The sequence below is a fragment of the Oncorhynchus masou genome, chromosome 18 (genome assembly GCF_036934945.1).
Source record: "Oncorhynchus masou masou isolate Uvic2021 chromosome 18, UVic_Omas_1.1, whole genome shotgun sequence".
NCBI lineage: Eukaryota > Metazoa > Chordata > Actinopteri > Salmoniformes > Salmonidae > Oncorhynchus > Oncorhynchus masou.
The window spans coordinates 62,359,251-62,375,259 of record NC_088229.1 but is presented as its reverse complement, the minus strand read 5'-3'; the positions used below and the strand labels follow the sequence as shown (position 1 = coordinate 62,375,259).

Here is a 16,009-nt window from a genome sequence, read left to right as displayed (position 1 = left end):
TCCTTCACCAACCTTTAGTTGGGATTCGCAAAACCCAGATTCATCCATCGGACTGCCAGATGGTGACGCATGATTCATCACTCCAGAGAACGCATTTCCACTGCTCAAGAGTCCAATTGTGGCGAGCTTTACACCACTCCAGCCAACGCTTGGAATGGTGATCTTAAGCTCGTGTGCAGCTGCTCGGCCATGAAAACCCATTTCATGAAGCTCCCGACGCACAGTTCTTGTCCTGACCTTGCTTCCAGAGGCCATTTGGAACTCGGTAGTGAGTGTTTGGCACCGAGGACAGGTGATTTTTTACCTGCTTCAGCACGCTTTTTTGTGTAGATGGATAGGACACACACGTCCAGGCAATCTATATACCAAACATTATTAAGATCTGATCATTTGAACATGTATTCACATGACTTGATTAATGAAATGTAGTACAATACCAAAAACTCACATTGTATACATAGGCTTTGGCCGATACTTTTTTTTCTCTTCTTCAAATGATCCATCAGTAAGCTCAGAGAACAAGTGTACCAAAGGACATTTAAAAATGTCTTATGGACATGAATGGGTTAAGTTGAGGCTTTGCAATACAATAAATCCTACATCTCTCTGTTCACATATGACAAACAAAACACTGCACAAATAGCTGAGGCATAAGTAGCACAGAATGTCAGAAGACTAGGGTAAACACTGCTGACAAAACAGGAATGTGATGTGATCCATTTAATCCAAAACTGTGTCAATTTACTGAATCAATGTATTCTTGAGTCCTTCCAGATAACTATGACTCCAGCTCAGAGCTCATCCCACCTGCAGTAAATGCAAACTACAGTACAACACAGTACACGAGAGACCTCTAGGGGATGGAAAAAAACAGTGCACCAATTGTTTTATTTTTTTTAAGCTGTACTATCCGCTCTACATTTGTTCATGGGCAGATGTGCAGCCTTGTTTTTCTCCATGTGATAAATTTTCTGGCATGTCTAGCAGGTCGAGAGAAATTACTGATCTTCAAAACATGAGACTTAAGATTTCCTCAAATGTTGCACGTTATCCTATAAGGAAATTCCTAAAAAAAATATCATGCAACAGAAAAACGGTGCTTTAGCACACATTCCTTTTGAACAAATAAGTCCAGTTTTTATTATTATGGTTGTTAATGCAGCAGTGGCTCTTCCGCCTGAACAATGATAAATAAAACACTGACAAAATTGTTTTTTTGTTTAGGGTTCCTCAAGACACCGTGAAAGAAATAACCAAATTATCATTCCACACATTTAGATTTTCCTTGACCAATGTCCATACTCAATAGAATGTTTTTCCACTTTAAAAAAAAGTCATCCAATGAGAACCTGAAGGGTGGCAGTGTTCTCCCCTGTCCATGGCCCTCAGGAGTAACTTGACGTTTTGCTGCCTACATCATCCTCCTGCGTTCCCATACTCTGAAACACACAATGTGATGCTAACCATTAGTAATAATTTCTATACTAATAACTGGAAGACCAGACGTTTCATATAGCTACTTCATATGTCTTAGAATGGGATAAAAAAAATATATATTCTAAACCCTCAAACACCTGAATTTCAAATATACTCCTCTTGGAAAACCTCTAGAGGAGCCTAGAAAACGGAACAGTTGCTTTTTACCTTCTGCACAAACTGCGGGTTTACTGTGATTTCTTGATCCATGGACTTTAGTTTCTCATCCAGCTCTATACACTTCAGCATCTGTGAAGGACACAGAACAAGGCATTTACTTCACTAAAACATTACCAAAAGAGACGCCAATGTACCTCAGTCATTTTCATACAAGGATAGATAATCAACACTGCTATTCTCTTACCTCTTGGTCAATTTTGTGAAGCATTGCGGGGTTGTTGTATTTCTCCGGGTTGTCATGGAAACAGACCATGCCATCCTTTTGGTTGATACTGGCATAGATCTCGCCATCTTCAATCTGTAAGGAACAGAAAATGTAACCAATGGGAAAAATCTAAATCAGGTAAAGCCCATTTTCTTTCAGACATTCAAAAGTGAGTGTTCTTAGGAGTACTGAGATACAGCATGCCTTTCCTCCTGCGGTCGCATTGGCTTACCATGTGCAAGACATACTTCTCCGCCTCCTGGGGCCCTGACAGCTGCACTCGACTTGCCATGTCTTGCAAGGACAGCGTCAAGAAAGTCTGCAAAAATAGAACGGTGGTCATATACAAGCTGACCATTTACTTGAAAAACTGTGTTTACACCCTGGTAACAGGGCGAAGATACGGATGTGGAAGGTTCATTTGAGGTGAAGGACAGACGGTATATTTTGAATATAGCTGAATGCGGACGGAGGGATATTAGGGTTGAGAATGGTATGTTAGGGGTAAAGGTGAGGTATTTAAGGTGAGCAGGGACTATTGGTAGACATATTAGGAGGGAGGTATATGTGAGGTGAGCATATGAAGTTAAGAAGATACATGAGCTAAAGGGGGTATATTTAAGGGAGGTATATTGGAGGTAAGACTAAGTCCATTTGGAGGTTGTGGGAGGATATATTTGGGCTGAGTTGCTAGTCAAATTTGATTGGTCGTGTCTACAGCTGAAGTCAGAAGATGACATACACCTGAGCCAACTACATTTACACTCAGTTTTTCACAATTTCTGACATTTAATCCTAGTAAACATTCCCTGTCTTAGGTCAGTTAAAATAAAGTGGTGATCCTAAGGATGTGACATGTCAGAATAATAGTAGAGAGAATTATTTATTTCAGCTTTTATTTCTTTCATCACATCCCCAGTGGGTCATACATTTACATACCAGATACTAATTGAGTGTAGCATTGCATTTAAATTGTTTAACTTGGGTCAAACATTTTTGGGTAGCCTTCCACAAGCTTCCCACAATAAGTTGGGTGAATTTTGGCCCATTCCTCCAGACAGATCTGGTGTAACTGAGTCAGGTTTGTAGGCCTCCTTGCACGCACATGCTTTTTCAGTTCTGCCCATATATTTTCTATAGGATTGAGTTCAGGGCTTTGTGATGGCCACTCCAATACCTTGACTCCTTAAGCCAATTTGCCACAACTTTGGAAGTATGCTTGGGGTCATTGTCCATTTGGAAGACCCATTTGCGACCAAGCTTTAACTTCCTGACTGATGTCTTGAGATGTTGCTTCAATATATTGTGGCAAACCTCTTCAAGGTTAGGAGCGTTTGTCACAAACTAAGTGGTAAACTGTCACCAAATCACCCAAGAATGAGAGTTCTTTCGAACAGGACAGTACCTGTGTGTTTGTTTCTTCGTCCTGGTCCACCCAGGCCGTAGGCGAGGTCAAGGATAGCAGGGTTCGGTACACGAATCGGGTTCTCGGTAGGTCCAGGTCCAAACGCCAACAGGTAAGTCCAAAACAGTCCAGCTCATACACGGTAAATCCAGCCAATCTCTATTGTCTCTTTCTCTATTGTTCATAGATCCTTCCAGCACTCTCTTCTCCTCTTCCTGGTTTTTCTTGACCCTTTATCTGTGGGTTGGCTCCACCTTCTGAGGGTTCCCCTTGCTTCTGGGACTTGTAGTTTTGGTGGTCGGCCATTTTGTGATCTGTAGTTCTGACAGGGGTGGCCATTTTAGTGATCGGGCAGAGCCACTCGACCCCTTTCTTTGCCACAATATCCACATAATTGTCCTTCCTCATGATGCCATCTATTTTGGGAAGTGCACCAGTCCCTCCTGCAGCAAAGCACCCCCACAACATGATGCTGCCACCCCCGTGCTTCAAGGTTGGGATGGAGTTCTTCGGCTTGCAAGCCTCCCCTTTTCCTCCAAACATAACGATTGGCCATAATGACAAACGGTTCTATTTTTGTTTAATCAATCTACAATCTTTGTCCCCATGTACAGTTGCAAACCGTAGTCTGGCTTTTTTATGGCAGTTTTGGTGCAGTGGCTTCTTCTTTGCTGAGCATCCTTTCAGGTTATGGTGATATAGGACTCGTTTTACTGTGGATATAGATACTTTTGTACCCGTTTCCTCCAGCATCTTCACAAGGTCCTTTGCTGTTGTTCCCGGGATTGATGTGCACTTTTCGCACCAAAGTACGTTCATCCCTAGGAGACAGAACGCGTCTCCTTCCTGAGCGGTATGGCGGCTGCGTGGTCCCATGGTGTTTATACTTGTGTACTATTGATTGTACAGATGAACGTGGTACCTTCCGGCGTTAGGAAATTTCTCCCAAGGATGAACCAGACTTGGAGGTCTAAAAATATTTTTCTGGGGTCTTGGCTTATTTCCAAGCTGTTTAAAGGCACAGTCAACTTAGTGTATGTAAACTTCTGACCCACTGGAATTGTGGTACAGTGAATTATAAGTGAAATAATCCGTCTGTAAACAATTGTTGGAAAAATCACTTGTATCATACACAAAGTAGATGTCCTAACTGGCTCGCCATAATCAGTTTGTTAACAAGAAATTTGTGGAGTGGTTGAAAAACAAGTTTTAATGACGCCAACCTAAGTGTATGTAAACTTCCGACTTCAACTGTATATGAATAGAAAAGGTGTGTACAGCAGTAGTTACAATGCATTCAGACACCTTGACTGTTTCCACATTTTGATACGTTACAGCCTTATTCTAAAATTTTAATCACAATATATATATATATATTTTTTATCAAATCAACCCTACACACACAACAGCACCTAATGACAAAACAAACTGTTAAGAATGTTCTGCAAATACATTAAAAAATTAAATACCTTACTTACATAAGTAAAACTCTTTGCTATGAGACTCAAACTTGAGGTCAGTTGCACCCTGTTTCCAATGACCATCCTTGAGATGTTTCTACAACTTCATTGGAGTCCACCTGTGGTAAATTCAATTGATTGGACATGATTTGGAAAGGCGTGGTGTGTCCGTCTATATAAGGTCCCACAGTTGACAGTGCATGTCAGAGCAAAAACCAAGCCATGAGGTGGAAGGACTTGTCAATAGAGCTCCCAGACAGGATTGTGTCGAGGTACAGATCTGGGGAAGGGTACCAAAAAATGTCTGCAGCATTGAAGGTCCCCAAGAAAGCACTGGCCTCCATCATTCTTAAAAATGGAAGAAGTGTGGAACCACCAAGACTCTTCCTAGAGCTGGCCGCCCATCCTAACTGAGCAATCGGGGGAGAAGGACTTTGGTCAGGGAGGTGACCAAGAACCCGACAGCCTGCTTGGAAAGGACTCTGACCATGAGAAACAAGATTCTCTGGTCTGATGAAACCAGGATTGAACTCTTTGGCCTGAATGCCAAGCGTCATGTCTGGAGGAAACCTGGCACCATCCCTACGGTGAACAATGGTGGTGGCAGCATCATGCTGTGGAGATGTCTTTCAGTGGCAGGGACTAGTCAGGATCAAGGGAAAGATGAATGGAGCAAAGTACAGAGAGATCCTTGATGAAAATCTGCTCAAGAGAACTCAGGACCTCAAACTGGGACAACGACCCTACGCACATTCGGGACAAGTCTCGGAATGTCCTTGCGTGGCCTAGCCAGAGCCCAGACATGAACCCAATCGAACATCTCTGGAGAGACCTGAAAATAGCTGTGCAGCTACACTCCCCATCCAACCTGGCAGAGCTTGAGAAGCTCTGCAGAGAGGAATAGGAGAAACTCCAACTACAGCTGGGCCAAGCTTGTAGCGTCATACCTAAGAGGACTCGAGGCTGTAATCGCTGCCAAAGGTGCTTCAACAAAGTACTGTGTCAAGGGTCTGAATAAATGTGATATTTCCGTTATTTTGACATTATGGGTTATTGTGTGTAAAATCCATTTTAGAATAAGGCTGTAACGTAACAAAATGTGAAAGTCAGGGGGTCTGAATACTTTCCGAATGCACTGTATATAGGATGAGCCTCGACTTGAATACAGTATGTATGCATGTATGAAGTGGGTAAAACAATATGTAAACATTATTAAAGTGACGAGTGTTCAATGACTTTGTACATAGGGCAGCAGTGTCGAAGGTGCAAGGTTGAGTGGTAGCCGGCTAGTAACAGTGACTAAAGTTCAGGGCAGCGTACTGGGCGTAGGCCGGCTAGTTGGGGAAGCTGTTTTTCCAGGCTCTCGGTCATAACTTTGATGCACTTGTACTGTCTCCAGCTTCTTGATGGTAGTGGGGTGAACAGGCTGTGGCTTGAGGGGGGGGGGGGGGTGAGGGAAGGATATCTTGGCTAAGGGTGACATGTGGTAAGGGAAGGAAGTATACCTTTGTTAGCCTCTGTATATTCTTCTTGTAGAGGGATGACAGGCACTGCTTGACAAGGCCTGTATTGTTGTCGCGTGTGAAGGTCTCGCTGTGTTTGTTCACCTGGGTGCGCAGTTCTGCTGGGTTGTTGGTGGCGTACACCTGAGCAAGCTCATGGTAGGCATTGCTGAGAGGCTGCAGAAACAAAGCAGTAGAATATGTAATACTATGTCATATGTATAGTACAAGAAGCACAACACTAGAATCGCTAAAGCAGTTATTTGGGCTGTTCATAAAATGTAAATAAATTATTACTCTGCCATTTTTAAAGTCATGCCCCCCCTCCGACCACGACTCTATATAACACATGGTTGTTAGAATATTAATATCAGACAGACTGGAGTTACAGCCAGTTGAAGGAGGGCATGTCATTTTTTGAATCGTTTTCCCTCCCAACAGTAGGTCCTGCTCCGCTCCTTCTCCCGATAGTTGAAGGTGCAGTGCTCAGTTGATGATCACCCCGCACCCCGCAGGGTTTCAGTTAGCCAGTCACTGCCGGCTTTTGGACAATATTCTTTGTTGAAAAGCAGATAAATAAAATTGGCACTGGCCAATTATCCCAGAGAAGAAAAAATCCCATTGCGAAATAACGCTTTTTAACCTATTAATTGATGGAAATAACAGTCGATGGAAATACATTTGACTGGTCATGCTTATCGGTCTACAGGTGACACTGCATCATTTTGTGCAATTAAATTGGCGCGTGTACAGTATATTCGTTATGTATCTTATGGATCACACACACCTACAGTATACAGAGCCTTTGAGTGGAAAACCTGTCAGACAGCGTGAGCTGCTGCTTCAGCATCTCAAACAGCATGCATAGGCAACAGAACAGGCTTCATCAGCACGTCACACACCACTTTGCAATGAGCTGGAGGCAGTATGCATTTTGAAAACATATACTTAATTGTTTGAAACCTGAACGTTTTACTACATATTACGAGGCATGTCTTACCTTGCTTCAAAGTAGCCTATAGCCAAAATCATATCATATCCCTGAAGGCAATTATTTGATATCAACTTTCTTTCATTGTCCAGTAACCAAAGGCACAATCCTAGTCAAATTAGCAACCCATGCTAGTTGTTGCATACGAGATCTCCCCTCTCTAAATTATTTATTTTAAGATATTTTCATCTCTGTCACATGAAAGCACTCACACATGTGGTGCGCTTTGACACCGATGTTTTCCAGTTAATTGCATTATGGAACAAACATTTGCGGTTACCCTACTGCCTTGCACGCATTGCTGCGCTTATAATGTGAAGAAATAATAGTTTATCAACAGTTTAAGCTAAATGTTCTGATCAGACTTAATATAGCCTAGGTCTACTGGTTGTACACATTTTGGATCTCTAGTCCAACAACTGTCCCAGAGTCTGTTGGGAATAGGCCATTTCCTTCTTGAAAAGCTGACCAATAGAAGAGGTCAACTTTTATACTATGGGGGATTGTAGATTGACATAGGCTAGTGATTTTTCTGTTTGTTACTTGTCTTGTCGGCTGAGGAAAGTCAATGTGGACAGTTATTCTAACATCTTCATAGTGAGCATCAGAATTTGGTGAGGACACACGCCACTGCATCCTTGACTTGCATGTTCTATTAACACAAATTACTATATTCTAACTCGGATTTCTCTCATTCTGAGCACCAGTTGCGCACCCAATGCATATGGGTCCAGTAAATTTCTCAAAATGTCCGGTAAATTAAAATGCTGCCAGTTTCCTAACGGAAACCCTGGTATGTACCCTATATCAGTCCACCCAATCCATCAGTCCACTCTGGTCTACTTGAAGTACACAGTGAGAGTGTGTGGAATTTACAGTGGCAAGAAGACCAAGACTAATAGATGCACATTTGCTACAAGATCCGAGTCGTTTTCTTTCAGAAGGCAGGGGAAGAAATTAATCATGACGTCTCTGATGATTATTCTTCTGATTCTGAGCCACAGCCTGAACCTTCACCTCTGAGGCCTAATCGTTTAAAAAAAGCCAGAATAGTGAGCAGGTGGGTGTGCCACCACCAAATGAAAATGGTGAGACAGGACAAAACAAAGCCGGTGACAATGCTGCAGCTGATTATCAGCACAAAAATATCAGAGAGCAGACCCAACATTGCAAGCAAAAAAACCCACCTGCAACGCACTCACCAGCTTTCATTGACATGAACACCCTCCAACTGATGCCATTGCATGAAGCAGCACAACATGTAAGCACAAGCTGACAATAACTGACGATTTGAGTTTACTGCGGTCATATCAAAATTATATTCATTATAATGGGGCGGCAGGGTAGCCTAGTGGTTAGAGCGTTGGACTAATAATCGAAAGGTTGCAAGATCGAGTCCCCGAGCTGACAAGGGAAAAATCTGTTGTTCTGACCCTGAGCAAGGCAGTTAACCCACTGTTCCTAGGCCATCATTGAAAATAAGAATTTGTTCTCAACTGACTTGCCTAGCTAAATAAATGTAAATAAATAATGCCATTAATGCTTTTGATTTTCATTACTCATCAGGCACACTTATGATGTTTAGGCTACTGATGTTTTTATCATTTGGCCACACGTCTTGGTGGTTGGTGTTACCGCGATCCAACACGTATGCTTTCTGTTTCATACTTAAAAAGGTACTCCACACTTGAATGTTGGTGCTTTTTCTTTTTAAAAACATAGTGTACAGTAACAAACTAATGAAAATGCTATTGTGTTATTTGAACATTTTGTTTTTTATTATTCCAATGTTCCTAAGACCTTCATAAATACAACCAAATCATATTTTTTTGCGATAGCATATATATGATGTATTAATTACACCGTTAGACTGGTGCAGTCAGAATGACTGGGGGGGTCCTTCGAGCCCCAGCGGTTCTAGTGTTCGAGATGTAATGGCACATCTAAGGATGTAAAATATGGCCCTGTTTGCATATTCACGCTCACCTTTATGAACCTCCCAACTATCTGTGATGTGTATTTGGGGAGCTGCTGCACTTTGCCGTGTAGAATCAAGGAGACCAGGATGTACTTTTTATAGGCCTCCAACATGATGTGACTGACTGCCATAGCTGGAGTGGTTATTGCCTGGGGGGGGGGGGGGGCATAAGAATATCACACAATGGAATTAGAGACGTAACCAACTACAGCCAAGTCAATGCCCTCACAGATTCAACGTCAACGCGAGGTGTAGTGTACTTGACTACTGCATGCATGCATACACCGTATCAAAATAGTAACTTCAAAAAGGTCATTTCAAATGGTATTAAGATGAACAAATGTGTTACTAGTAGTCTGCTAAATCAATTCACTTTCGATAACAGGAACACACATCCAAAACAGCTTTAGCACACACATTTTAGATTCTCAAATAAGCCAGTACCTGTTCATAAAAATACAGTGCTCTTTCAAAGTTCTTCAGACCTGTGTAGATCATGCCTCCGTAATAGTAGTAACATAGAAAGTGCTTTGCGTCGTAGGCGCCATTCTCCTTACAGATGTCCATCATGTCAAGCTCAAGAAATGGGAGGACAGGCTTGAAGCACTTTGCTAACAAGCACAGCTGTGGATGTACACACAAAATAATGGAGAGCTCATTCATGCTTAGTCTCATAGCCAAGCATCAATACATTTCAATAATCATGTAAAGTCCAAAGAGCCAGCTGACATGAGGCGGTTACACACCTGACACAGGTCCGCATGAACTGAGGTAAGTTGGTTTGTGTTCATCTGCATTTTGTCTATTGCCTGTTTTAGAATGCCGACGCCTCTCAATGGCTGTGAAGGAAAGAGATGCATTAAACCAAATGTAACAGAGACAACAATGTGCCATGAACTCACTCCACAGCTAGCTTGAAATGTCGCCAATGGTGCCATCGAGGTTCCGTTTTGGTGGCATAACTGGATAGTACATTGCCAAGCAGGGCGATCACGTGTGCTAGCAAGACAGAGGTCCACAGGTTTGAGCCTTGGTACGATCAGTTTACCCTGAGTTGTCTGGCACACGTCTGTTTCACATACCCTCCACTGCTGTGATTACAAATAAAATATCCAAGCATGGAGTTAACAGAGCCAATTCTATCCTTCTTTGAAAAAACTGCTGCATTAAACTTATTTAAAATAGAATGAACCAATATGCTTTCTCATTGGTTGGCTTTATGCTTTTTTTTTATCATGTAGAGTGGTAATGACATAAGCTGGGTCTTATCTTGTAAAAACACCAAGTCCTTTTTTCAAACAGACCAAGTTAATCGACAAGTAAGTTCATGCATTAGCTCTTCTGATTGAAATGTGTTGCTCCCATTTTGGCAAGACTTACCTGTTTCCGTTCTACAAGGGCGTTTGTCAACTGATGGCAGAGGCCGGCAACTGTGGAGACAAAAATCAAATAGTGGGTTTTGCATTTCCCAAACTAGGGGTCACCGGATATGAAAATGGGATTGAGAAACTCTGGGGGAAAAAAATACAGCACAATTGTGCTTGGTTCATAAAATCGCGGTTACATCTAATCTCTGGTAGCCGCTAGATGCGGTTGTAATTAACAGAGCCATTTCTGTTTGCTTCCTACAAGATGTGTCTCTATCCTTTTGAACGGTTTATGCTACAAAATATTACAACCACATCACTGAAAGATAACACTCTCAGGAACCCGTACCCATCTTCTGTTTCCCTCTACAATGACCACAAGCCGAGCAGGATTCACTAGAACACTAAATCATTAGGCACGAAATCAGACAGGGAAAAGAACACCAACAATGATGTTCTTTTCTACACAGATCATCATACAAAACAAGAAAACATGTCACACCCACGAATGATGCAGCACACCCCCTTGGGCCAATTGGGATATCACACATTTCAGTTCATTACTACAGCTCCCGCATTGGGCCAATCAGTATCATTTTGTAAATGCCGAATCTCTACAAGACACATCATTCACCCAAGTTACATCAAAAATCGGGCCAGTGCTGTCTGACACGCGTGTGACTAACGTACAGGGACAGATCCACAGTCCCCTCCCCGATTCCATTGCAGTTATTGCCTGATGATCTTCAGCTTGAACAGCTTCTATCTCAAGGCCATCAGACTGTTAAACAGCCACCACTAACATTGAGTGGCTGCTGCCAACACACTGACACTGACTCAACTCCAGACACTTTAATAATGGGAATTGATGGGAAATGATGTAAATATATCACTAGCCACTTTAAACAATGCTACCTTATATAATGTTACTTACCCTACATTATTCATCTCATATGCATACGTATATACTGTACTCTATATCATCGACTGCATCCTTATGTAATACATGTATCACTAGCCACTTTAACTATGCCACTTTGTTTACATTCTCATCTCATATGTATATACTGTACTCGATACCATCTACTGTATCTTGCCTATGCTGCTCTGTACCATCACTCATTCATATATCCTTATGTACATATTCTTTATCCCCTTACACTGTGTATAAGACAGTAGTTTAGGAATTGTTAGTTAGATTACTTGTTGGTTATTACTGCATTGTCGGAACTAGAAGCACAAGCATTTCGCTACACTCGCATTAACATCTGCTAACCATGTGTATGTGAAAAATAAAATTTGATTTTGATTTGATTTCTGAACATCCCAATACCTTTGATGCATTTCAGTCACTTCAAACTATGCTTCCTCAGATTGAAATACTGTCCAGAAACATACTGTAAGACTGATATGTAATAGACTGTCATAAACCAATTTAAAAAAGTAAACATTGGCCGTTGATTACCGCTTTTTTCTTTCTTTTTTCCCCCCACATGGTGGGGTCGAAAGAAATGTTGACGTCAAATGGGGTTGCAGGGCAAAAAAAAATTTGCGAACCCCTGGTTTAACAGGTTCAAGCGAAATACATTTTGCCCTGATCATTTGACCTTGAAAAACATTATCCACATTGCTTAGAAAACACTTCGATCACTACAAGACGTTAACACTGTATGGAGTAAACACATCAATACATGGCTTCGAGAAACCAAAAATAAGTTACGTTTAGACTTACAAGTGTCTGTTGCATATCTGATGTGCTCCCCATTGCAGGTACTGATAAAGAGCTGGACTTGGGAAAAGAGCGTCTCAAAGTCAGGGATGTTTGGCATGGAGAACTTCACAAACCTTTATGAAGGGAAAGTGAAAACTGGCCGTGAGTACACAAGAAACAAATGTTGTCACCGTATTAAAACAAAGAATGTAGACTGTAAAAGACAACCAGTTTCAACAGACACAATTGTATTTTAACACATTGATCTGTGTGATATTTGTATTATTTCACCAGGTAGGCTAGTTGAGAACAAGTTCTCATTTGCAACTGCGAGCTGGCCAAGATAAAGCATAGCAATTCGACACATACAACAACACAGAGATGAAATAAACAAAACATACAGTCAATAATACAGTAGAACAAAAGAAAACAAAAAGTATATATATATATATATATATTGAGTGCAAGTGAGGAAAGATGAGCCTCAAATGCACACAGGTACAGTAAGCAGAAACAGACAGTCATATCCTAGATCAGTGATTGACTTATAAAATCATTGATCAAGGATTAGATAACTGCAGAAGAGAGCAGGCTACTCACAGCACAGCCAGCACGCCCAAGGAGTGCTCCTGGATGTCCAAGGCCCCCAGTACAGTGTCCAGGTGGGACAGGTTCTTGGCCAACAGCTCCCCGCTCTTGTTGATCAGTTCACACAGCTGTGTCATCTGACCTGATATGCAACAGTAAAGACAATAGGTAAACAAACAATGCAGCACTTGATAGTTGAGCCATTAGAGCTGGTTGAAGTGTACAGGTCCAAATTAAAACGGGAGTTCATGTGTGAATATAGGATGAAGAGTCTATATCATAAATAGTTTAATTGACACAAGTGTTTCTCCCATTTTTAGATGGAGCCCTCCCAAACTATTGTCCAACAGCAGACCCACGTTACACTCATCTTACCCAGAGATGAAAGCCCATGATAGTCAGAAATAAATATTTAATTATGTTGCTCGCTTATTTCTAACAATATAATACAGACTATAATAGCAAACCTCTATAAACCTCTGTACCAACAAAATAGCCAGAATGTCAAATGAATACACCCGCATATGTAAATGATAACGTTAATCATTTAGTAATATATATTTTTTTAAAGAATATAATATTGGGTGCCACTAAGAATATTGAGCACGTTTTTATAATGGAACGCGGTCTAGCTGCATAGCTCACATTCTTTGCGGCTACTAAACTTCCCCCGTGGATGAAATCATCGTGGACTTGAGGTACTTGGCAACTGTAAAATATATCGGCCGGTCAAGTGTCCTGTCAAGGCCTGCACTGGGTACATTACCAATGGAACTATTGCATATTGCGTTACAGATGGGACTGTCGCCCAATAACATTTGACAATGGCGCTCTTCATCCAATCGCGCGTGCTTAGGGCGGAACTACCGGAAGGCATACCCCAGAAATTATTTTCTCTAACAAAAACAAAAAGTAAGATTTTAAAACACGTATTCGTTTGCAGTGTTGTTTGAGGTACACATTAGTGTCCCGGGGTAAAAACGCATCTTTGTGAACTACTTTTTTGAGGCCTCGTTCACCAAAACAATAAATTTAGCGCTGTGTTTACATGATAAAGCAAAACGGATCTATCCAGTTTGGCTACCTAGCCTAGCTAGTTGTACATGATAACAGCACAGTAACCCATTGCTTAGCATTAGCTAATAGTTCCAGCTCGTCTGAGAACTGAAACCTGTTTAGTGTCCATACCTTGAGCAGAGAGCTGCCGCACATTGTTCACGAACTGCTCCAAGGCTGAAGCCATTATTTCATCTGTCCAAAGTGGTAGCAATTCAAACTGTTTTTCATTCAAATGTCAGAAACAACTCCGTCCGTGCTGGCTGAGACAGGGGGCAACACAGCCGCCACTGAGAGAGAGAAGTGTCGTGAGATCTTCGTAAGAACAGACGGGATCTAACGAGATTTACGGTCGCAACTTTAGGCTCTGAAATTGACAGGCACAGATTTGCTAAACGCAAAATATAAATTTATCCAGAAACCTAGTTATTGCTGTTTGTTACCGTTTATTTCCTCCTTTGCTCGAAACGTACACTCCCTGAAAACATCTGCTGATTGTCTTTATGTTCTATCATGAATTTTATTCATTGGGAATTTGTCTCCCTGTGCTACCACTTTAAGGATCACACACACTAGTAAACACAGGAAGTACAGTGCAGATGCTACCGGGTTGCAGGCAAAGACATTATATAATTGGAGATTTCCCACTCGAATGCAGCCGTGGAGGCCATAGGGCAGTACTGTTTTGTTGTTGTTTCCCTAATCGGACTGATTCAAATTTAGACTGGGACACCAGTAACACAAGGTTAATTGAATAGCCCTGCACCTGTATTTTTGACTGTATGTGTGTATGAAGTCAAGTTTACTTGTCATATTCACAGGATACACATGGTACAGTACAACAATTAAAATAATACATGAATTATCATGTCTACAATGTTAGCCTTGTTTCAGATGTGATTTGGCAAAACTAGATTGGGGGCCCCTACAAGGGGACACTCAACGTCTCCTGCAGCTTAGCAACGAGCCAGAGACCTCCCCTGCTCCCTACCACAGACAATTATCAAACCACACAATAGGCCAGCACACTCCACTCTTAACTGTAGCTGCTTCTCAGAATCTCTTCATTGTTCTGGGGCCTCCTCATTGGATATGTCTTCCCATTGACCACACCTGTGTAGTCTTGCTAGCCAGATTCATGGCACTCATGGCTGTGTGGGAACTGGAAAGATTCTAGCACCTGTGTTCTCCAGAGCTGAAATTTGTCCTGTCCCAGAGGGCCCCCACCCCAACGACATTCATCACTGTTGCAGTTGTTAATATGTATATTATTACTCTTATTTCACTTTGGTCTTGCTGCTCATTCTCCCACCCCCTCAACAGGCTTTACTCTAATGGACATTTATTTATTAATCACTGCTACAGTTTGTATGGTGTATATAGTGCTATTTCTATTGTTGTTTTTATTACAATTTTCATTATTTTATTCCACTTAGTATTGCATGTTGGAGCTCAGCACCTAAGATTTTCACTGTACCCTGCAATCACACCTGCAAACCCTGTACATGTGACTATTAAACACTCTGAATCTGACTGATTCCTCCCTTCCCTGTTATTTTGCTCCCTCTGCTGCATGCATGCTCAGCTTCTTTTGATGTAAAATTTAAATGTTGTAGATGTTTTCCAGTTAACACTCCATGATACAAGAATGCCTTTTTAAACTCCACTGAGAAACTGAGGACACGTGCGTAATCTTGTTTCACGACATTGTCTTTGACTGCAGGATTTTGTACAGTAGGCGACACATCTAAGAGTATTTGTACCCAATTTCACAGCTGCTGTGCGGCTGACAATGGTTGGGAGATGCGACACTAACTGCTGAAGAACCAGTCCATACTGACAAGAATCGTAAACAAGTCCAAATACATTGCTGAAAGGCATTGGTCAAATTTGACCCTGTGCGCTAATCAATATACCGGTAGTGCTAACGTTAGCTAGCTTGCTGCCAAAGCCTGACCAATTGCAATAAAGGTTGAAACCATAAATAAATAGCTTACCGTGTCAAATAGTTAGTTACATTAGCAACGTCCCAAAATATATTTGGTTTAAATAGCACCCTGTCAGTATTAGGAAAAACACATTTTTCTCTT

At 41.6% G+C, this 16,009-nt stretch overlaps 1 protein-coding gene across 2 annotated transcripts; it reads right to left on the bottom strand.

Annotated features, from left to right (window-relative positions):
* Nucleotides 1-856: 856 nt before the first annotated feature.
* Nucleotides 857-16,004, bottom strand: cops3 (COP9 signalosome subunit 3). Of its 2 annotated transcripts, XM_064924139.1 has the most exons (13): nucleotides 14,363-15,650; nucleotides 14,052-14,255; nucleotides 12,876-13,005; nucleotides 12,297-12,409; nucleotides 10,578-10,627; nucleotides 9,944-10,036; nucleotides 9,642-9,821; nucleotides 9,206-9,346; nucleotides 6,232-6,405; nucleotides 2,094-2,180; nucleotides 1,841-1,954; nucleotides 1,645-1,725; nucleotides 857-1,439 (listed from the first exon to the last, which is right to left on the bottom strand). In XM_064924139.1, exons 2-13 carry the CDS (start codon nucleotides 14,104-14,106, stop codon nucleotides 1,386-1,388), a joined length of 1,272 nt encoding a protein of 423 aa, XP_064780211.1. In that variant the 5' UTR covers nucleotides 14,107-14,255; nucleotides 14,363-15,650; the 3' UTR covers nucleotides 857-1,385. The 2 variants fall into 2 exon arrangements, with proteins under 2 accessions (XP_064780211.1, XP_064780212.1); XM_064924140.1 differs by lacking the exons at nucleotides 14,052-14,255; nucleotides 14,363-15,650 and adding an exon at nucleotides 15,917-16,004.
* Nucleotides 16,005-16,009: the final 5 nt, after the last annotated feature.